Below are 22,740 nucleotides of genomic sequence, written 5' to 3'. Positions count from 1 at the left end.
ACTCCGTCTATCGTGCCTATGTCTAGTTTGATTTTCGGGTACCGTTCGTAGGTCGTATGAGTCTTATATATTGCATGCTAGTTGAATCGGTATCTCGTTGACCTAGGTGAAAGAAGTATGAACCCCTTAGCACTATTCTTAGTATGTGAAGGATCACGCATAGGTTTCGTTATACGTTTTCTCCCCCTTCCCAACTTGTTAATGTGGGTTGCATGTGCTTGCTATGTGTTATGTATGCATGTTACCCCGATTTGGTTGAGATCAATCGGGCTATACGGGCAGTCGGATGGGCTGAAAACCATACCGGCTGTTAACCAGGCTGGTAGAGACCGGTCAGGTATATAAATATTATATAGGACTGAGGTCCACTATACGGGCAGTTGAATGGGTTGAGAACCATCCCAACTGTTAACCAGGCTGGTAGAGACCGGTCAGGTATATAAATATTATATAGGACAAAGGTCCACTATACGGGCAGTTGAATGGGTTGAGAACCATCCCAACTGTTAACCAGGCTGGTAAAGACAGGTCAGGTATATAAATATTATATAGAGCTGCGGTTCATCGGTCGGTTGCGATCGACCCCTCCGTATTGTGAGACGGGGCAGGGTGCTGCGGGGCCGTGTCAGAGCTTTATGCGCTGACCCTCATGTATGGGCATGCGATTGGTCCTGTGGCGCCAACAAAGTGTGCTATGTGATGAGATGAGAAGAATTGATGATATGACTGTTATGGAAACGTGACCATAGGACTCTTGCTAGTAATGCTTAATTGTGATTATTGGTTGTGCTTATCTATAACTGTGCCCTATGTGAGAATTGTATATGTTTTGTTATGACTGTTGATTGTGTGTACCCCTATTTGTCGAGTCGGTTCCCTGATTTGAAAGCTAGAGTCTCTTAGGATATATCTTCATGCTTCGAAATGACTTTTCGTATATCTATGTATATAACTATATGTATTGTATTTCAACGCGTTGGAGTGGGTTACCAGCATCTCTCGCTGAACAGATATATTTGGCTTTCAGGCACAGAAGAATAAGTCACTGGAGCGCGCTAGAACTTGGAGCGTAGAAGTAGATAGTTTCCCTTTTCGGCCTGCGTGCCATGCTTATGCATTTACATTATTGAGGATATTAGTTAGTTAGCCTGTGCACCTGAGTTCTCTAGCTCAGGTGTGGCATAGCACCCCGTACTCTTGTATTATGTTTTGGGATTTAATGAGATTTCACCTTTATTTTATAAGTTTTCAAATGTCTTGAAAATCTGGGGTGCTACACGCGCCGAGCCCATATCAGAAACAAAAGTTATAGTTCTAGATCCCTCCAGACCACATCGAGTGGTGAAGATCGGCACAGGCTTATGCACAGAGCTTAGGGCCCAGATAGTGGATGTGATCCGCCGCTCCAGCATGGTGTTTGCATGGGGACCAGAGAACAAGCCGGGCATAGATTGAGGTATCATAACCCACAAACTCGCAGTCGACCCCAGTGGAAAGTCGGTGCATCAGCGAAAAAGGTATATGTCGGCAGAACGGAGGGAGTTCGTGAGAAAGGAGGTAGTCACGTTGCTTCACGTAGGGCACATCAAGGAAATTTACTACCAGCAGTGGTTGAGCAACGTAGTCTTGGTTCCCAAAGGATCAACGTGGAGGATGTGCGTGGACTACACAGACCTCAATAGGGCCTGCCCTATATATGGACCGTTTTCCACTACCTAATATTGATTAGTTGGTGGATGAGACGGTAGGATGTGAACTTATGAGCTTCATGGACGCTTTCCGAGGGTACCATCAAATATCCATGCATGAGGAGGACGCCGAGAAGACCGCCTTCACCACTCTCGAGGGGATATTCTGCTACTTGGTCATGCCATTAGGATTGAAGAATGTCGGGGCCACATATACTCGCATGGTGGCAAAGCTGTTCAAAACGGTGTTGGAGCGAAACATGGAAGCATATGTGGACGACATGATCATCAAAAGTCGCAAGGCCACCTCTCATGTCGACGATCTCAGCAAGGTATTTTCCATTATGAAGAAATTTAATTTGCGCTTGAACCCAAAAAAATGCACCTTCGCCGTTGATGGGGGCAAATTTTTGGGCTTTATGGCCACTAGGAACGGAATTGAGCCGAACCCATAAAAGGTAAGGGCTATCCTTGACATGGAGCCTCCACGGTCCATAAAGGAAGTCCAGAGGCTCAACGGGCGTCTAGCGGCCTTAGGCCGGTTCCTATCTAAGTCTGCCGAACGGTCCCTCCCCTTTTTTCAAATCTTGAAAAAGAACAAAGGGTTCGAGTGGACGCTAGATTGTTAAAAGGCCTTCGAGGAATTGAAAAAATATATGTTGTCCCCGCCCCTGCTTGCGAAGCCAGAGGTAGGTGATACCTTACTCTTGTACTTGGGCGTGTCGCAGGGTGTGATCAGCTCTGTGCTGGTCAAAGAGGAAGGAGGGACTCAGCGTCCCATCTATTACGTAAGTAAAGCCCTACACGACGCGGAGCTCCGGTACACTGTATTGGAGAAAACAGTATTTTTCATAATCACTGCATCAAAAAGGTTAGCTCATTACTTCCAAGCTCACCCCATCCACGTGCTCTCACACCAACCGTTGGGAAGCTTCCTTCGGAATACTAACAGCTCCGCCAGGATGGCACGATGGGTCATGCACCTCAGTCAGTTTGACATGGACTTCAAATCGAGGCCCGCCATCAAAGGTCAGGCTCTTGCAGACTTTATAGTAGAGTGCACAGCCCGCGAAGTGACGGACCAGGTAGAAACTGAGGATGGAGGGTGGTGGACCTTGTCCACAGATGGTTCTTCTAACAGCAAAGGTTGCGGCGGCGGTGTAGTGCTCGTCACTCCGGAAGGATTCCACGCCTACTACGCCATCTGATTCCACTTCAAGTTATCTAACAATGAGGCAGAATATGAGGCCCTCCTCAATGGGCTGCGGTTGGCGGTAGGACTACGAGCTGAAAAGGTTCGAATTCGCTGTGATTCCATGTTGGTAGTCAGCCAGGTGTCTGGGAAGTATGAAGCCAATGAAGGAAGTATGCAGACGTACAGGGCGCGGTGCTGAAGACCTTGCGCGAATTTGAGGGATAAGAGATACACCAAGTACCAAGAGAGCAAAACGCCGACGCCGACATGCTCTCCAAACTGAGCACCGGGGTCCCCAACCATATCAGGAAGATCGCTCGGCTAGAAGACCTCGAGACTTCAAGTATCAATGTTTCGTGGGTCTTCCCTGTACAAATGAGGGAGCCATGTTGGATCGACCACATCAAGCGGTACAAGGCAGATGGCTCGTTACCGCAAGATGAGGCTGACGCAAAGGTGACGAAATTACGGGCACCCAGCTACGTCGTCTCGGGCGACAAACTATACAAACGCTCCTACAATGGCACGTTATTGAGGTGTCTATACCCAGACGAAGCCAAGTTGGTAATGAAAGAGGTCCATGAGGGGGTATGCTCCGCGCACCAAGGGGCGTACACCATTGCACGACGCATCATGTTACAAGGGTATTTTTGGCCCAAAATGCTGAGGGACTGCTTCGAGTATGCAAAACGATGTCCCAAGTGCCAAGAATTCCAGGTACTACCAGGTCGACCTGCAACCAACTACACCCCGGTAATCACCGCGATTCCTTTTTCAAGATGGGGAATTGACTTGGTAGGGGTCCTTCCCATGGGGACTGGAAGCCGGAAGTACATCATTGTTGCCATCGACTATTTCAAGAAGTGGGGGGAGGCTGAGCCCTTGGCAAGCATCACCACAGCAAGGTGCAAAAAGTTTGTAGAGAAGAACATTCTGTGTCGTTTCGGGATTCCCCTCCAAGTGATCACAAACAACGGTCGTCAGTTTGAGGCACAAGAATTTTCAGAATTTCTAGCGGGATGGGGTATAAAGCATAACCGAGTGGCGGTGTCTTATCCTCAGGCGAACGGACAAGTGGAAAATGCAAACAGAACCATCCTCGACGGCCTCAAGAAAAAACTAGAAGTAGCTAGGAGAGCCTGGGTGGAAGAACTCGACGGCATCCTCTTGGCCTACCGCACGACACCCAGAAGGGCCACCATAGAAACCCCATTCGCACTCGCTTATGGATTTGAAGCGAGGGCCCCAGTGGAAGTGGTACCTAGTAGAAGGATGTAGGAGTTCGAGTCAGAGCAAATTGATCTCCACCAAAAGGTAGATCTAAACTTCTTAGATGAAAAGAGAGAAGCGGCATTCTGCAAAATGGAGAACTACAGTCGCCAGCTAAAGTCCTACCACGACGCAAAATTCCGACCCTGATAATTTCAAGTCGGTGACCTTGTGTTGCGAAAAAGGGAAGCTAGCTGTAACACCCCGTGTTACGGCCCCTAAAACCATTTAATCAATAAATCAGTAACCCAAGAGAAAGAATAAATTATAATTAATTAGGGAAAAAGGCCCACCATAGTCCATGGGCCCTCATGTATAAACCCAACCCCTAAACCCAATCCTTAGTTCCAAAAGGAATAGAATTAGCGAGCCTATAATATTAGTTCCTAATTAGGACTCCTAAATATATATATAGGGGTCTTAAGAGGCACCTAGAACTCCCCACAAGATTAACGCCCACCACCCCAAAAAGAGCTCCAAGAATCCCCTTAGGAGAAATCAAGAAAGCAAGGAAGCTTAAAGAAAGATCCTTCATAGCCAAGGAATTAATTAAGGCTAAGAGGTAACCCATGTCTCAACAAAACCTATTTTCATAGCTATGGTTTCCCCTTAGGGTTTTCCCCATATTGTTGTAAATGGCGATTGATGATGATTATTATTGATGTCGATATAATGATTCCATGAGGAATCTTGATAATCTTGATATTGGGAGTTTCTTGATAAATATGATGTTCTTGATAATTAATTGGGATTCTTGATGATTATGTATTGTTCTTGGCAATTATGGTGTTCTTGATGATTGATTGATATCCTTGGTGATTATGAATTGTTCTTACCGAATCTTGCAATTAGAAGACGAATCGTATCCTTGTTGATGTAAAAGTGATTAGAACCCTAGGTTGTATCGTGTGATATTATTCTTGGATTATCGGGTGGGGAAATCGCATGTTGGGAGTTGATTATGTTAGAAAAGCATGATAGGTTATGTGGCGTTCGTTTCCCGTATTTGATCCGTTGATTGTCTACGTGTTGCCGTTAATTACGTTGTAAAGTGTTTAAGCATGGCTTCGGGTTCCACAACGGTTCCCGGGGCGAAATTGTGTGTTAAGAGTCAGTGGGGGGTAGGTGGGGGTAGGGGACCCGCCACCTACCCGCGGTCTAATTGGGCAACGCCGGCAGCGGGCAGCCGGCGGGCGGGCAGCTGCCCGCCGGGCACCCGCTGCCCGGAACACTTGCCGTCGGCGGGTGAGCCTTCACCCACCGGCTACCCGCTGGTTTGCACCCTCCCTCGGGTTTCCGGCTCCCCCGTTTGATGTTTCCCCGATCCCCGTGGTGTCCCAACGGACCCCGTTTATCGTGCGTATGTCTAGTTGATGTTTCGGGTACCGTTCGTAGGTTTATGAGTCTACTATAATGCATGCTAGTTGAATTGGTACCCGGTTGGCCTAGGTGGGAGAAGTATGAACCCCTTAGGACTGTTCTTAGCATGTGATGGATCACGCATAGGTTTGTTATACGTTTATTCCCCTTCCCAACGTGTAATGTGGGTTGTACGTGCTTGCTATGTGTTATGTGCGCGTGTTGCCCCAATTCGGTTGCGATCGGATTGGTTATCCTGAGCTGCGGTTCAGAAGCCGGCTACAGTCAGATGGGAATTCCTGGCTGCAGTCGGGTGACGGTATCCTGGGCTGCGGTCCAGAAGCTGGTCGTAGTCAGATGGGAATTCCTGGCTGCAATCAGATGACATTTTCCTGAGCTGCGGTTCAGAGGCTGGCTGTAGTCAGATGGGAATTCCTGGCTACAGTCAGATGACACACTCTCTCGGGCTGCGGTCCACCGTTTGGTTGCGATCAAACGTTTCTATACGAGCTGCGGTTCGTCCTTTATCCTGGCTGCGGTCAGATGACACTCTCTTGGGCTGCGGTCCACAGTTTGGTTGCGATCAAACATTATGATGAGCTGCGGTTCATCGGTCGATTGCGATCGACCTCCCCGTGTTGCGATACGGGGCATGGTGCTGCGGGGCTGTGTCAGAGCTATATGCGCTGACCCTCATGTATGGGCATGCGATCGGTCCTGTGGCGCCAACAATGTGCGTTATGTGTGTGATATGGACGAGTTGTGACTATGAATGCCTTGGGATGTGGCTATGGGATTTATATTGGGGACTGTTTATGATGGGTTGTAATTATTGTTTATGCTTCGCCTTATCTGCCTTATCTATTGTGAACTGCATATGCTCGTTATAACTATTGCTTGTGTCTGACCTTAACTGTCGAGTCATTCCCGGTTTTAAAAGCTAGAGTTCGTAGGATATATCTTCATGTTCATAATGGTTTTCGTATATCTATATATATATCTCTATATATATTGTATTTCAACGCGTTGGAGTGGGTTACCAGCATCTCTCGCTGAACAGATATATTTGGCTTTCAGGCACAGAGGATTAGAGCACTGGAGCGCGCTAGAACTGGAGCGTAGAAGTAGTGTAGTTTCCCTTTCGGCCTGCGTGCCATGTTATGCATTTATATTTCGGAGAATAGTAGTGAGACAGCCTGTGCACCCGGGTTCTCTAGCCCGGGTGTGGCATAGCACCCCGTACACTTATGTTACGCTTTGGGATTAATGGAGATGTTACCTTTATTACATAAGCTTTTAATTGTCTTGAAAATCTGGGGTGTTACACTAGCCAACCCCTGGAAGGAGGGAAATTCGCTAATAAATGGGAGGGGCCTTACGTCGTAGAAGAAATCATTCGCCCAGGAACATACAAGTTAACAACGACAGGAGGAAAGATGATCGATCGGGTATGGAACTCGGAACATTTAATTAAGTATTTTCCTTAATATCCTATAGTGGTATTCATCTAGGACTAGTACTTGGTAATCACAGTCCGTCCGCTCTGCATGCTAAAACTTTTTGGAATAATATAATGTTTTCATGGTCCGCCCATGTTGTTTATTGAAGCAAGTTCGTTATCATCATCTACGAAGAGTCTTCGACAAAAAAAAAAAAAAAAAAAAAAAAAAAAAAAAAAAGGGCTACACCAAGGCGCACGCCTCGGCCACGGTTTGGCCGAAGTGCGCCTCAGTCACAGTTTGGCCGAGGGTCTCAGCTAACGCCGAAGCCCGTCTCGCCCCCCCCCCCCCCCCCCCTCCAAAAAAAAAAAGAAGAGAAAACAGCACGCCTCGGCTACAGTTTGGCCGAGGCGCGCCTCGGACACAATTGGCCGAGGCACGCCTCGGCCACAGTGGCCGCCAAGTCGGTCCAAAAAAAAATTAAAAATTGCCGAGGCGCACGCCTCAGACAATCTGCCGAGGTCTGCCCTGGTCGACAGGGCTGAGGCGCACGCCTCGGCCAATCGACCGAGGTCTGCCCCGGCCAACTTGGCTGAGGCGCACGCCTCGCCTAGCGTCGGTCGAGGTCTGCCCCGGCCGATGTGGCTGAGGCGCACGCCTCGACCAAACCCTAGCCGAGGCACCGCCTCAGCCCGGGCAAAAAAAAAATTAAATAGATAAGCAATAAAGGAATGCTTGAACTTACAGAGTTGTGGCAGAAGCTGATGAAGAGGTGCTCAAAATACTCTGAGGCCAGGGTTTATATGGGAAAAACGACTGTGATAAAAAAGTAAAGCATATATTTTAGAAGCTGGAAAGGATTTGGAAGCCTAATCACAGGGATTTGGAAGATAAAATCACATATCAGTTATTTGGAAAATAAAATCACATACCCAGGATCAACCGGGATTCTGTGCAATATCAAGCAAATTCAGTCTTACTCCCTAGTCAACTCAAACACATCCGTAGACTCGGGAGTAGGGGGACTGGTGACAGGATAATGGGGTTGGCACCCGACCTGGATCATCAACAGGTACTTGACCCGACGCCCCGTGGAAACCCAACGGACAGAAGTCCAACGGGCAGAATACCGGCCCAACGGGTAGCTCTACTACTTTTGAAGCCACCATTGAAGTCACCATTGATGGGAGAGAATTAAAGGCCTCTGCTCCTCATTCATGTCCCACCATGTTACCGTTAGGGCTTAGTATAAATAGAAGCTCCCCTCAGCTTGAATGAACATATTCTGATTCTTGTACTGAAACACTTGGCAATACAACTATTGTTACTCACTTACATAAAATAATATTATCTGGTAACATATTTACCGTCACCGGGCTTACATGTCCGGCTCCCATGTCCCAAACGGCGGAGTCGTTGTAGGATTTCTCGTCCATTATCGACTTGCCTTCCTAGCCCTCCACATCCGGCTCCCATGTCCCAAACGGTGGAGTCATTGTAGGATTTCTCGTCCATTATCGACTTTCCTTCCTAGTCCTCCACATCCGAAGTTATGGTGGAAAAAAGAAAATTAAATCCAGCGAAAGATGGTGGACGAAGCAACGCTCGAGTCAACAATTGACCAGATATTTTTCCTTTTTTTTTTTTTAACGTGAATTGGCCGATTTGTCCACATGAATAAATAATTAAAAATGCTTTACGTTTTTCTGGCAACATTTGGCCGATCGAAAAGACCAAATGTGTTAAAATTACATAGTTACAGGACTAAATTGTTAGTTTTCAAAGTTGAGACATCAATAATTACATGACCAAAAGTGTAATTTTCTCTAATTAAAATTTACTTTAAAAATTATCACACTTTTACATCACTTTAAAAAAGTATTTTCTTTCATTAATAAAAATATATATTCTTTTCACAAATTGGGTCTGTTTAGAAACTCGAAAAATAACTTTTGGAAAATGTTTTCCGAGTCTTCAGTGTTTAGATGCAATAGGAAAGGAGAAAATGAAGCCATTTTGGCGAAAAATGACTTCCGTCAAAATTTGATGCCACCGGACCAAGACATGCCTAGCTCTCTTCTTTTATGGGGGTTTTCATCCAAAGGAACCAAGAACAGATAGAATTGTTGATGCCACCACACCAAGAAAGAAGTGGGGAAAAATTATAAATTAATTTTAAATATTAAAAATAACAAAAAAAAATAATTTAAAAGGAAAAATGGTTAAATACACCTCTTAAACTTTATGCAAAAAATGTAATTAGACTTCTGAATTTTAATAAGTTACAACTAAACATACTAACTTGTTGACTTGATTTAATTAAACCAAATAATAGTTGATTACTTAAAAGTAAGAGTTAATTCCATCGGAGGTCCTTTGTCTTTGGTGGCAATTCCAAATTTAGTCTCAGACTATCGTTTTGTCATTTTACATCCCAGACTATCATTTTTGGACACTTTTAGTCATTCTCATGATTTTTTATATTTTTAGTAAGGACATTTTTGTCTCTTCATATTTTTCTTTTGTTATTTTTCCGGTTTCAACCAGTTTAATTGGTTTAGGACTTTACTAAAACTTGGTTGAAAATATGGTTACTAAAAATCAGAGGTTACCTAAAGTTCTAAACCAATTAAACTGGTTGAAATCAGAAAAATAACAAAAGAAAAATATGAAAAGACAAAAATATCCTTACTAAAAATATAAAAAATCATGAGAATGACTAAAAGTGTCCAAAAAATAATAGTCTGGGATATAAAATGACAAAAACGATAGTTTGGGACTAAATTTAGAATTGCCACAAAAAAAAAAAGAGAACTCGGAATTAACTCTAAAAGTAACTAGTAAAATTTAGATGTAATAAATCAATTAAATTTTTTAACAAAATGACAAAGAAGCTGATCATGACTTCTCCATCAGATTGGATGAAGAAACCAAACCAGCTTCTTCGCCTAGCTAGTTGGACGAAAAGACGTCATGTTATTCCGTCAATGGAGAAGCCGACAATTCTGTTTTGAGAACCTTAAAATTATATGGAGAAGCCGAAAAGGAGTTTGATCATTGTAGAACAAGTAATTATTAATTGAATGCTGTTATGGATTCTTGTATTAAAAGGTCTAGCCAGAGTTCACATACGACACGCTCTTTTTTCTCTCTAGCGCCTAGTCTAGGGTTTCTCATTATTCTAGGGTTTTCCTAGGGTTCCGGCAATTTACTACGGCAATTCTTGCGGATTTCCGATTGATACACACAACAGGCGATGGTTTTTGTCTTCCGACCTGTTAGCGGAAAAGGATGGAGGCGACAGCAGTAGGTGGTGAGATCGCTGGCTTGGTGGAGCAGTGGAACGAACTCGTTCTGGAGGAGGAAGAAGCTACGATGGTTCCGGCCGAGGAGAAGGAGGGTGAGGCGGAGCAGGCCGTAGAGGAGGAGGAAATTTGGGTTTTGATCGGGCTTTTCTATCGGAGAAGGCGATCAAAGTTGAATTCATGCGCCAAGTTCTTGCTTCTGTTTGGCAACTGGTGCGTGGTGTGCAGGTGACGGAGGTGCAACCGAAGTTGTTTATGTTCATTTTCTATCATTACACGGATATGCAGTATGTGTTGGAGGGGGGTCCGTGGGCGTTCCAGAATCGCACGCTTGTTTGCAAGCAACTTCCGCCAGGTGCAATTCCAACGGAGGTTACTCTGAATACGGTGGAATTATGGGTACAATGTTATGACTTGCCGTTTGGTTACACTTCGGATAAAATTCTTGAGCAGGTTGGGAATATTTTGGGGAAGTTCATTAAGCTGGATGATCGTTTTCTTGATGCACCTTGGCTAACGTATTATAGGATACGTGTTGCAATCCCGGTGGACAAACCGATTAAACGAAGGATGAGAATGATGAAACGTGATAAGACATATTGCTGGATCAACTTCAAGTATGAGAGATTACATACTTTTTGTTTCTATTGTGGAATGATGGGGCATGCTTATAGATTCTGTCTGAAGGCTAGGAACTCGACTGTGCCGGTGGATCAGTTCCCGTATAACGATGGTTTGAGGGCAGGGGGAGTGCGTGGGCCGAGGGAGATAGGAGACTCTTGGTTGGTGCCATTGGGGGGAAAGCCGAAGGGGAGTGGCTCGCTTGCTGTGGGGAGGGGTACGGGTAATGAGAGAGGGGGTGGCAGTTTAGAGGGTGAGGGTGGTTTGGAGGAGGAGGGTGGTGTGGAAGGGGGACGGGCTGTGCAGGCAGTAATGAAGAAGAGAAGGGGAATGGATGGGGGAGGAAGGGGGAATCGGGTGAGTGGGGGAATGGAGGTGGAGGGGGATGTAGCAATGACTGATGTCCAAAAAAACTTGCAGATGGCGGGTACTGCGGTGCAGACCCGCCCGAGCCAATGAGTACTTTGAGCTGGAACTGCCGTGGCTTGGGTAATCCACGGACAGTTCGGGAAATTGAGGACATGGTGTCCCGTAAGAAACCGGACTTTGTATTTCTAATAGAGACCAAGGTTAACCGGGATCATGCAGAACGTCTTCGGGTTAAGCTTGGGTTTGATGGTCTGTTTAATGTTGATAATTCTGGTTTGAGTGGAGGCTTGGCATTGTTATGGAGGACAAATGATACAGCGAGTTTAATAGGTTATTCTGATAATCATATAGACATTGAAGTGAGTATGCCGGGATTTGATAAATGGAGGATGACTGGTTTCTATGGCTTCTCGAAACGTCCACAGAGAAGGAAATCGTGGAATCTTATTCGTTCATTAGCAGGAAAATCTGATCTACCGTGGGTAATCATTGGAGATTTTAATGATCTCTTATATCAGTATGAGAAGCGAGGTGGAAATCCCCATCCGGACAGTTTGTTACGGGGTTTTGGAGAGACAATTGAAGAGTGTGGTTTGACACAACTACCGATGTCTGGATATCCCTTTACTTGGGAGAAGGGAAAGGGAACACCAAACTGGATTGAGGAAAGATTGGATAAAGTATTGGCTACTCAGGATTGGAGAGAGTTGGTAGCCGACGCAAGTGTGCAGAATATTTTAACCAGGAAATCAGATCACTCAGCTCTTTTCCTTGGGATTCTCAATCTTCGGGAAAGGAGGGGTGGCCTGAGAAGAGGGTTTAGATTTGAGATGGCGTGGCTACATGATGAAGGATGTCGAGCGGTGGTGGAAAAATCATGGAGTGAAGGGAGAAGTAGGGGATTGCAGGAGTGTGTCACATTATGTGGTGACCGATTAACACGCTGGGGTGGAGACCGATTCCACAAATTTGGTGAAAAAATATTGTGCTTGCGGAAAGAACAGTTGCGCCTAAGAGGATGTACGGATCCAGTGTCTCTAGCTGAGTTTCAGAGATTGGAAGAATGCTTGACACGTGTTGAATTGCAGGAGGATACTTATTGGAGGCAGAGGGCCAAACAGCATTGACTCAAGGATGCGGATGCAAACACCAGATTTTACCACAGGTATGCTTCTCATCGTAAGAAAAAGAATGTTATTACTAGAATTATGAATGATAATGGGGATTGGATTGAGGGGGATGCCATGAGAAATATTATCTTGGATTATTATCGTGGTATTTTTCACTCAAGTTCACCTACAGTTGATAATGCTTTCTTTGAGGGTATACAACCACGAGTAACGGCTATACAGAATGAGGGGCTATTGCGCCCTTTTGAAGAGAGTGAGGTAAAATCTGCATTGTTTTCAATGTATCGCGATAAAGCACCAGGCCCAGATGGGATGAATCCTGGATTCTATCAGCACTTCTGGGATGTGGTGGGGACTGATGTTTCTTCATATATTGTGAATTGCCTGAATGTTGGCTCGTTACCTGGTAAACTGAATGAAACAAATATTATTTTGATCCCGAAAAAGAAAACCCCGGAGATGGTTTCTGACTATAGGCCAATTGCTTTGAGTAATGTCACTTATAGGGTAATGGCCAAAGTTATTACTGCCAGAATGAAGCCACTAATGGAGAATATTATATCTGAGTCCCAAAGTGCATTTATCTTTGAGAGACTAATTACAGATAACATATTGATAGCCGCGGAAGTTGGGCATTATTTAAACAGGAAACAATGTGGACTAACAGGTTGGGGGGCTCTAAAGCTGGATATGGCAAAGGCCTATGACCGTATGGAATGGTCTTTTTTGCAAAATATGTTAATGGCGCTGGGTTTTGATGAAAAATGGGTGAAATTATTGATGATGTGTGTGACCACTGTGTCTTATAGTGTACTGGTTAATGGTTCACGGAGTGAGCAAATAATTCCGACTCGTGGTTTACGACAAGGTGATCCCCTATCGCCTTATTTGTTTATTATTTGTGCTGAAGGGCTTTCATTATTATTACAACAGGCACAGGCGAAGGGAGAAATACATGGATGTAGAGTTGCTAGAGGGGCACCTTCTATTACCCACCTATTTTTTGCTGATGATAGCTTGCTTTTTTTCAAAGCAAATGCCCAAGAAGCAGGTGTCATTAAATGTTGTTTGGAAAAATATGAGGAAATGTCTGGCCAAGCTGTCAACTATCACAAATCGAATATTTGTTATAGTAAAAATACCAGAGATGAAACACGGGAAGAGGTTGCCAATATATTGGGTGTGGTGCAGGCTCAGAATTTTGGAAAGTACTTAGGGCTTCCATCATTTGTGGGCAGGAATAGAAGGGCAGCTTTTTCTTATATTGAAGATAAGATAAGACAAAGGATTAGCTCATGGAATAAAAAACTCTTGTCACAGGCAGGGAAAGAGGTTTTATTGAAAAGTGTGGCTCAATCTATGCCTACCTTCTCAATGAGTGTCTTTTTACTACCTGCCACTCTATGCACTGCCATTGAGCGAACCATGAATCGATATTGGTGGAGGTCAAAGAATGATCAAGGTATTCATTGGAAAGCATGGGATAAGCTATGTATCCCAAAGAAGTATGGAGGATTGGGGTTTAAGGAGTTGCGAGCGTTTAACCTTGCTATGCTATGAAAGCAAGGGTGGCGGTTCCTCACACAGCCACAGTCATTGGTTTCAAGAGTTTATAAAGCCAGGTATTATCCCACTAACTCTTTCTATGATGCATGCTTGGGAAATAACCCGAGTTTTTGTTGGAGAATATTTTGGCAGCACAGAAGTTGATTTGTGGGGGAGTTAGGAGAAGAATTGGGAATGGCCAGTCAACATTGATATGGGATCACCCTTGGTTGCATGATGAAAGTCGGCCGAAAATATTAACAGAAAAACCACCCCAGTTGGCACAGGCAAAAGTAGTGGGTCTGATGGATCAACAGACGGGAACCTGGGATAAAGATATTCTAACAGATATTTTCATACCTGAGGATGTCGAGCGAATTTTGAAAATACCCGTGGCACCAGATTATGAGGATTTGTGGTATTAGTATGGGGACCCAAAAGGTGAATACTCTGTTAAAAGTGGGTATAGAACAGTAGTTGGAGAATATACCCCACCAGTAGGGACATTTAATAAATGGCATAAATTGTGGAAGCTTAAAATCCCCTCAAGTGGAAAACATTTTTATGGAGAGCTCTGAATGATATTTTGCCCACTACAATGAACCTACTTATAAAGAGGGTGGATATTGATCCAACATGTGCTATGTGTGGAATTGGACATGAAGATGTTGTGCATTCTTTGATTACGTGTGACTATACGGCAGACATTTGGACACAATCCCACCTTCCAATCCCTAATAATGTTACAAATATTTTTAGAGATTGGTTTAATGATTTGATGAATGTTTTAGATGATTATGGAATTATTTATGCAGTGGCAATTCTCTATTATACTTGGCGCACAAGGAATGGAGCTGTATGGGATGCGTACTTACCCAGACCTCGGAAAGTGATTGTAATGGCATCAGCAGCTCTGAGTGCATGGAAATCAGTTCATCATCGAAGTCGAAATCAGCAGTCCAATGCTACGGTTTCGGACCGCCATGTAGCAGTGACCGAAGACGCTATAGCGGCTGTGTCCATGCCGATAAATGGGACTGCCATGCCGAACACGGAACTGCACCACCCACAGCAGTCCACGCCAAGCAGCTCACACCATGTTACTCAGAACATGAGGGATCAATGTTACTTCGATGCGGCATACGACCCACGGACAAACAAAGCAGGAGTGGGGGCTATTATCTTAAGCGGACAAGGGGGTTATATTGCGGCTATGACTACCCCAATGATAGATTGTTTTTCACCCCTAATGGCGGAAGCTTTCGCATGCAAGGAAGTTTTGTCGTGGTTGAGAAACCGCGAAATAAAGTCTATCGACCTCTACACGGATTGTTTGGTGCTTCAACAATATCTGTCATCTATGACACACTCGTCACGGACCTACTTGGGTTATGCCATTGATAGTTGCAGGACTAATATATCGACTTTTGATTATTGTTTTCTTCATTATATTCCTAGATTAGAGAATTATTTAGCTCATACTTTAGCATCTACTGCTTTTACTCATTCGACTTTTATGTACTGGGACTCAGATACACCAGCTTCTATTTCTGCATACTTTGAATAAAATGCCGTACAGGTTCCTTTCAAAAAGTATTAAAAGGTCTAGCCACATTCTTCGTCATTGCTTTTAATTAATTGCTTTATGTTGGAAAGTTTTTAGTACTAGCCCCACTCTCCACTATGTTAATTTTGTTGGAAGCTAGGTGACATTGTGATAATGACAATATGTTGTATATTATAGTAGATTTTTTTTAAAAGTAATTTAGTTTTACATTTTTACTACTTATAATAAAGTATGCTATATTACAAATTTAAAAAAATAATCATAATTTAACTCATTACAGTGACATTAAAGTTTAGAGTGGGTATCTTAAGATATACGAGTAGCATTTTAATAATGCCTAATTAAATTATATATTACCTTAACTTTTATTTTTAATTTTATAATCATTAAATTTGAAGCATGTGACATTTATAAATTTTTCTGCATTATATGGAATAATTCATGACATGCAAATATTCGAAAAAACTTTGGTATTATATAAAAATTTGAATAAAAATAATTCATATTACATAACTATTTGAATTATGTAAATTTTAAAATTATAAAAAAATAAAATCAATTAAATTTGAAAAAAAAATTACATTGAAATTATAAAAATTATTGAAATTAAAAATTTAAATACATTAGTGGTGTTTCGCAATTATATTAGCGGGTAGATGATATCTGATTGAGTTAGCTAATAGCGGATAGTTGGTTGTGTTAGCTGCTTTGACCAGTTGATAGTATTTGCGGATTGTAGAAAAGTGTTTTGTAAATTAGTTATTTACAACTAGTTTATTATAGATGAAATGACTTATACGACATGAGCTTATTGTTTAATATATTTAATTCTGTGGCTCGCTCTGTACGGTAGAATTTATTTTTGAATTTATAACTTATTTTAAACAAAAAAATAAGTTATAACTTCTATTTGATAAAACATGAGTAACTTATAATAATAGTTTATTTTGAAATACTATCCTAAGTAGCTTTTCAAAATAAGCTAATAGTAGTTATTAACTTTTAAACTTTCAGTTTTAAGCAAACTTATAAATTAGGTATCTCAAAATGTCAAATTGAGCTTATAAATTTATAATGTTTAGTGCTTGGTCTAGTCAGCTTGATTTCTTAGTTTAGTGTTTTTATCTTTTATTTATACTTCAAATGTGACACTAATAAGTACTTCTTAACATGATTGATGGTAAATAGGTGGGGTCTAGGAAAAGGATGCATTATGTGGATGGTCCCATTATGTAGAATTATTGGGTTGGTACGGTGTAGTGGGAAATTATTAAGAAGACCAATTAAGTCGTCGCTGCTGATTTGCTACATGCGTTTTCAAAGCTCTTCAACATAAATCTTTAGTTCATGTTTTCAAAAAAAAATAATCTTTAGTTCATAGCTCCAAAGGCAAGCTGATACAAAATCCAGACAGATAGTATACTCAGATTTCAATCGAGTATGGCATCATCATCATCTTCTCCATCGTATGCTCGCATGACATATGATGTTTTCTTGAATTTTAGGGGTGAGACGCGAGGATCCTTTTCTGATCATCTCTATGCAGATTTTAGGCGAGCTGGAGTTAACATCTTCCGGGATGATGAATCGATCCGGAGAGGCGAGAATATTTCTGTTGAGCTATCTAGAGCCATAGAAGAGTCAAGGATATCCATCATCGTATTTTCCAAAGACTATGCCGGATCCAGATGGTGTCTGAATGAGCTTGTGAAGATCATGGAGTGTAAACAAAAGTTGAATCAGATTGTTTATCCCATATTTTACCATGTTGATCCTTCAGAAGTTCATAAACATACAAGCACCTTTGGTGATGCATTGGCTCTACACAAACAACGATTTGGGGATCAGAAAATTAATGAGTGGAAAGATGCACTCAGTGCAGCCGCTAACTTATCCGGATGGGATTTGCAAACTATGTCAAATGGGTAATCCTAACTCTTTTGATTTCCTTTTATTTTTGGATATTTGCCTGACATATTTACTCATATAGTAAATTCATATTTTAAAATAATAATTGAACGAGAAGAATCTGCATCTTCTAACAGTTCTTTTTAATTAATTTTTATACCGAGTATTAATTAATTTATTGGTTATACATAAATAATAATTCTTTTGAACTTATAGTTATTGACCAATTAATAGAAAATATTTAATTTTGGTTTAATGTCTGCTGTCGTGTTTTCAATTTTTTTTTTATTATTATTACAAAGGAAGAGGGAGATACCCATACAAGACTTGAAACCTAAACCTCCCACATAAGGGAGCAATTTGATACCAGTGGACCACAAGCCACTTGTCGTATTTTCAATTTGGTTTCTTATTTTTGTGTTTTACGCCTTCCTTTTATTTTTATTTTTTGTTTTTTAAATCAATGTATAGACACAGATCAGATTATTTTATGCAATAAATTTAAATATTTGATCAGGTATGAGTCAAAGTTCATTGAGATGATTACTAAAGAAGTGCTACGGGTGCTGAATTTTATGCCCATGAATGTTGCAAAGCATCCTGTTGGAATTGATTCTCATGTTAGAGAAGTACTTAATTTATTACAAATTCAAACAAACGATGGTGTTCGGATAATTGGAATTTTTGGCATGGGTGGTGTTGGGAAATCAACCCTTGCTAAAGCTATATACAATCACTTGACCATGAGTTTTCAAGGGTTTGAAGGTAGTTGCTTTGTTGCCAATATTAGACAAGAAGTTTCTAATAAGGGACGACACAATGGTCTAGTTGGTTTACAAGAGCAACTTCTTTACAAAACACTCAAGAGAAAGAATTTTGAAATTGATAATGTTGATGAAGGAATAAGTTTGATCAAAGCAAGGCTTCGATCCAAAAGGGTTCTCATTGTTCTTGATGACATAGACCACATAAGTCAGTTAGACTCATTAGCAGGTCAGCGAAATTGGTTTGGTTCAAGTAGTACAATTATAATAACAACTAGAGATGTTCACTTGTTGAGTGAGCTTGGAACACAAGAGAAGTACAGGGTTAAAACATTAAGCATTGATGATTCTTTGCAACTCTTAAGTTGGCATGCTTTTGGTGTTCCTATAGCATTAGAGGAGTATACTGAAGTATCCAAAACGATAACAAGTTATGTTGGGGGACTTCCATTAGCACTTACCATTATAGGCTCTCATTTGCGTCGAAGATCGGTGCAAGAGTGGATTGAAGATATTGAGAAATTAAGAAGGAATCCTCATGATGATATTCAAACAATTCTTGAAATAAGCTATGATGCACTTGATGGTGATACTAAAAACATCTTTCTTGATATTGCTTGTTTTTTTGTTGGACATGACAAAGAATACACTGCTATGATATTGGAAGCTTGTGGTTTTCATGTTGAAAGTGGAATAAGAAGTTTGATTGAAAGATGTTTGTTAACAATAGATGGAGATGGAGGATTTAAAAAGCTTGAGATGCATGATTTAGTCCGGGATATGGGACGGGAAATTGTTCGAAAGGAATCTCCAAGAAATCCTGGCAAACTAAGTAGATTGGTGGATCCAAATGTTGTTTTTGATGTTCTACAAGGCAATAAGGTAAAACATTTCCTTTGTACTTGAGTTATTAATCTAGTTCATTTGCTTGTAATACTTTAGTTTTATTAAAAATATGAAAGATTTTAGAGTATCTAACATATTACTACATCAAACAACTTTTTAGGGCACAAAAGCAATTGAAGGGATGATCGTAAACTCTAACATGTTTAAGAATGTGCCTTTGAGTACGGAAGTATTCAAAAGGATGGTAAATTTGCGAATACTCATATTAGATGGTGTGCTTCTTAGAGGATCTTTTAAACATTTGTCCAATGAGCTTAGGCTTTTAAGGTTGCGTAATTGCCGTTTGAGTCGCATACAATCGGATTTTCGTTGTGCGAAACTTGTTGAGTTAGACTTGAGGCGTAGCAATATCAAAGAATTTCAACCCAATATGCAGGTTAGTATGTCTAATACTTAATTATTTTTTTTAACATTGCTTATTTGCTAAGAACTTTGACTAAAAAAATAGAAATGCATTAAAACCTCTCTATTTTATTTTAACAGCATTTTGTATGTTTGAGGATGCTAAATCTCAATTATTGTGAACAACTTAAGAGTACACCAGACTTTACTGGGGCACAAAGTCTTCAGAAAATATCCTTCGGATGGTGTTCAAATTTGGCGAATGTGCACCCATCAATTGGAAGTTTGGAGAGGCTTGTTAAGTTAGATTTTTGGGGTTGCAAGAAATTGAAGGTGCTTCCAAGTAGCATTTGCAAGTTAAAATCTCTTGAACAGTTAGTTTTACAGGATTGCAAGAAACTGAGGGAGCTTCCAATTGACATTGGAAAATTAGAGCAACTAAGAACATTAGATGCTGGAGAAGCTGGTATCTCACATTTACCCATTTCTTTTGGATGTTTGAGAAGTCTTTTGTCACTAAATCTGGGAGTGCTTGTGGGTTCAGTAGCTGTTGATTTTTTTCCATCTTCAACTGTGAATTTATGCTCATTGGAAACTCTGACTGTGAGATTCAACAAATCGCAGCAGCAAGTAAATCTTCCAATTGCTCTTGGGAGTTTGACCTCATTGACAAATTTAAGTTTATCAGGAATTTGGTATCTTGAAAGCCTATCGTTGGACCTTTGTCATCTCTCCAATTTGAGAAAGCTCAACCTCTGGGATTTGCAAAATCTTAGACAACTTTTAAAACTTCCACCTAGTTTGAAGGATCTTAGTGCATATGATTGTGAGTCATTAGAAAAAATTGCAGATATATCCAACTTAAGAAGACTTGAAAGTTTGTATATTGTACGCTGCAAAAGTTTGGTTGAGCTTTCAGGCTTAGAGAGTCTTGAATCCTTACATAAGCTTAGGATAGCACAGCACAAAGCTCTGACTATCCCTTATAACTATTTGCAAGAATGCCTACAAATAATCGTTGTTGGAAGTTTGACCTCATTGGAATATTTAGATTTATCGGGGTTTGGCTATCATCTTCAAAGCCTACCCTTGAGCCTTTCTCAACTTTCTAATTTGAAAAGTCTCATATTGAATGATTGGCAAAATCTAAGAGCATTGCTACAACTTCCTTTTAGTTTGGAGCATCTCTCTGCAGAAAATTGTGTGTCATTGGAGAAAATAGAAAACTTGAAAAGACTGAAAAAGTTGGTAATTCCCAATTGCAAAAGTTTGGTTGAGCTTTCAAGATGGGAGAGTCTTGAATGTGTTGATATAACAAATTGCAGTGGTTTGAGGATTCCTTCGGTTGAAAATTGGTTCCAGGTTAGTTAAGTTATGTTCCCCTCCCTCATCTTTGTCTGATTTGGTTATATAATAATAATAATAATAATAATAATGATGATGATGATGATGATGATGATGATGATGATGTAGGCACGTTCAGGAGGTAATATTGTCCAGATCTGGTTTTATGTCAGCAGAGGTTATGCAGGTTGCGGTATTCCAAGACCTTCGGGGCATACACTCTTCTTGATTAATAGTTGTTTTGATGGTAATGAGGAGTTTGATGGAGTTGGTGTTAGTGTGAGAAGCAAAAGCAGTGGTGCTTGGATCGTAAAGGAACATCCCAAATATATTAAGTCTGAATTGTATGAGCCAATTGAAATAGAGGTGGAAACAATTAGGGGGATTGGAGAAGTATTGGAGGTGTATGCTCAAATCCATCCACCTCTGCAGAAGAAGAAGAAGAAGATGCAGAAGCTTTGGTGTTTAATTGAAATACAAAGAAACTCAGATGGAGAAGTGCGTTTCTTTCCCTCCACAAGAGGCTTTGTAGAAATTGAAATTGATGATGATGATGGAACAACAGAAAATGAAATTAGATTAATGGGCATACAAGAAAGTGATGATTCTTCAGCAAGTAATGTAGAAGAAGAAGAAGAAGAAGAAGAAGAAGAAGAGCAGAAGAATTATGGTTGGAGAAGAAGATGTTGCAGCAGCATCATTCCGGAGTTTGTCCTTAAATGTTTTTGTTGGGATGAAGATAATGGATGCTAAAGAAGGTGAGAGTGGATGCTGATCAGATTACCATCCTCTGCTATCATCTCATCTATGGGCAGCTACTTTGTAAATTTTGTTTTTTTTTTTGAATGCTACTGACTCTATTACAATGTAGTATATGTTCATAACTACTTTCTCAACCTACTGAAGCACAAAGAGTCAATAACTCCTCCATTGAGGCTCAAACTCACAACTTCTCATATGGGAGTCCAACCCGGATGCCATTAGACCACAAGATCTTGGCTTCTTTGTACGTATTATATATATATATATATATATAGAGAAGTACCCCTGTATCATATTTAGAAGATGAATTACAACCTCTCCCTAACTTTGTACTTGACTTCCCTCTCTGTAAATTTCATTCTTGATCAACTATGTTTGAACTAACGGCTAATCACAACAATTTGAATCTCATATTTGTTTTATATTAACATTAATTTGTTAAAATCTTATGCATAATTATACCAAATACAATGAGATAATGCACAAGTAGTAACGAAAAATTATTTTGTGGACTCACATAGTTTTGTAGACCACGGTTTAAGATGATGACGTTTTTATATTAAAAATTTCTTGTTAGCTTGTTAGTATAATAAACATTTTGAAATAAGATATTGTATTTTATGAATTAGAATAATGTATTTTTATGTGTTAGAATAATGAAATTTATGTGGTAAGATAATGTATTTTATGAGTTAGAATAATGTACTTTATGTGTTAGAATAATATATTTTGTGTTAGACTAATTTACTTTATTTTATGTGTTAAAATAATAAAATTTCTAAAATAAAATAATATGTTTTATGAGTTAGAAAAATGTACTTTGTGTGTTAGAATAATATATTTTATAAGTTAGAATAATGTACTTTATGTGTTTTTGAATTATGATCTATAAGCCTGTGTAGATTACAATCCACACAATAATGGATCGAGTAGTAACCGGTACAATTCCAAAAACTTTTTATTAAATAAAATAATAAATGGATAATATAGTGCAATGGGGTAAAATGTTTATTTATATATTTTGTAAATATATTATAATGTATTAGCATTCAAAAAAATATTATAATGTATTATAAAAATTGACATAACATTAATCATGTGACATATTGTACATGAGACAGTTGAATTAATAACGTGATAATGATAACATTACATCTAGTGTATAATGTGGCAACGATACGTAAAACTTTATAATTTTTTTAGATAATGGTTATAGACCTTTTTAAT

At 40.5% G+C, this 22,740-nt stretch overlaps 1 protein-coding gene across 5 annotated transcripts in view; it reads left to right on the top strand.

The window, feature by feature from the left end:
• The window catches only part of LOC109146704 (TMV resistance protein N-like), a 129,424-nt gene that overhangs the window by 79,588 nt on the left and 27,096 nt on the right, over positions 1–22,740 (top strand). The window contains exons 1-5 of one of the 5 annotated variants that reach the window (XM_019294354.1): positions 16,861–17,412; positions 17,913–19,041; positions 19,166–19,441; positions 19,549–20,769; positions 20,881–21,573. In XM_019294354.1, the coding sequence (XP_019149899.1) occupies positions 16,928–17,412; positions 17,913–19,041; positions 19,166–19,441; positions 19,549–20,769; positions 20,881–21,504 (3,735 nt within the window). In that variant the 5' untranslated portion in view covers positions 16,861–16,927 and the 3' untranslated portion in view covers positions 21,505–21,573. Of the gene's footprint in view, positions 1–16,860; positions 17,413–17,912; positions 19,042–19,165; positions 19,442–19,548; positions 20,784–20,880; positions 21,574–22,740 lie in introns of those variants that run through there. The other 4 variants (XM_019294356.1, XM_019294355.1, XM_019294357.1 and 1 more) reach the window with 4 other exon arrangements.

This window comes from Ipomoea nil, unplaced genomic scaffold (assembly GCF_001879475.1).
Source record: "Ipomoea nil cultivar Tokyo-kokei standard unplaced genomic scaffold, Asagao_1.1 scaffold1936, whole genome shotgun sequence".
Classification (NCBI taxonomy): domain Eukaryota; kingdom Viridiplantae; phylum Streptophyta; class Magnoliopsida; order Solanales; family Convolvulaceae; genus Ipomoea; species Ipomoea nil.
The sequence above is the reverse complement of the archived record's forward strand: the minus strand, read 5'-3'. Positions and strand labels throughout refer to the sequence as shown.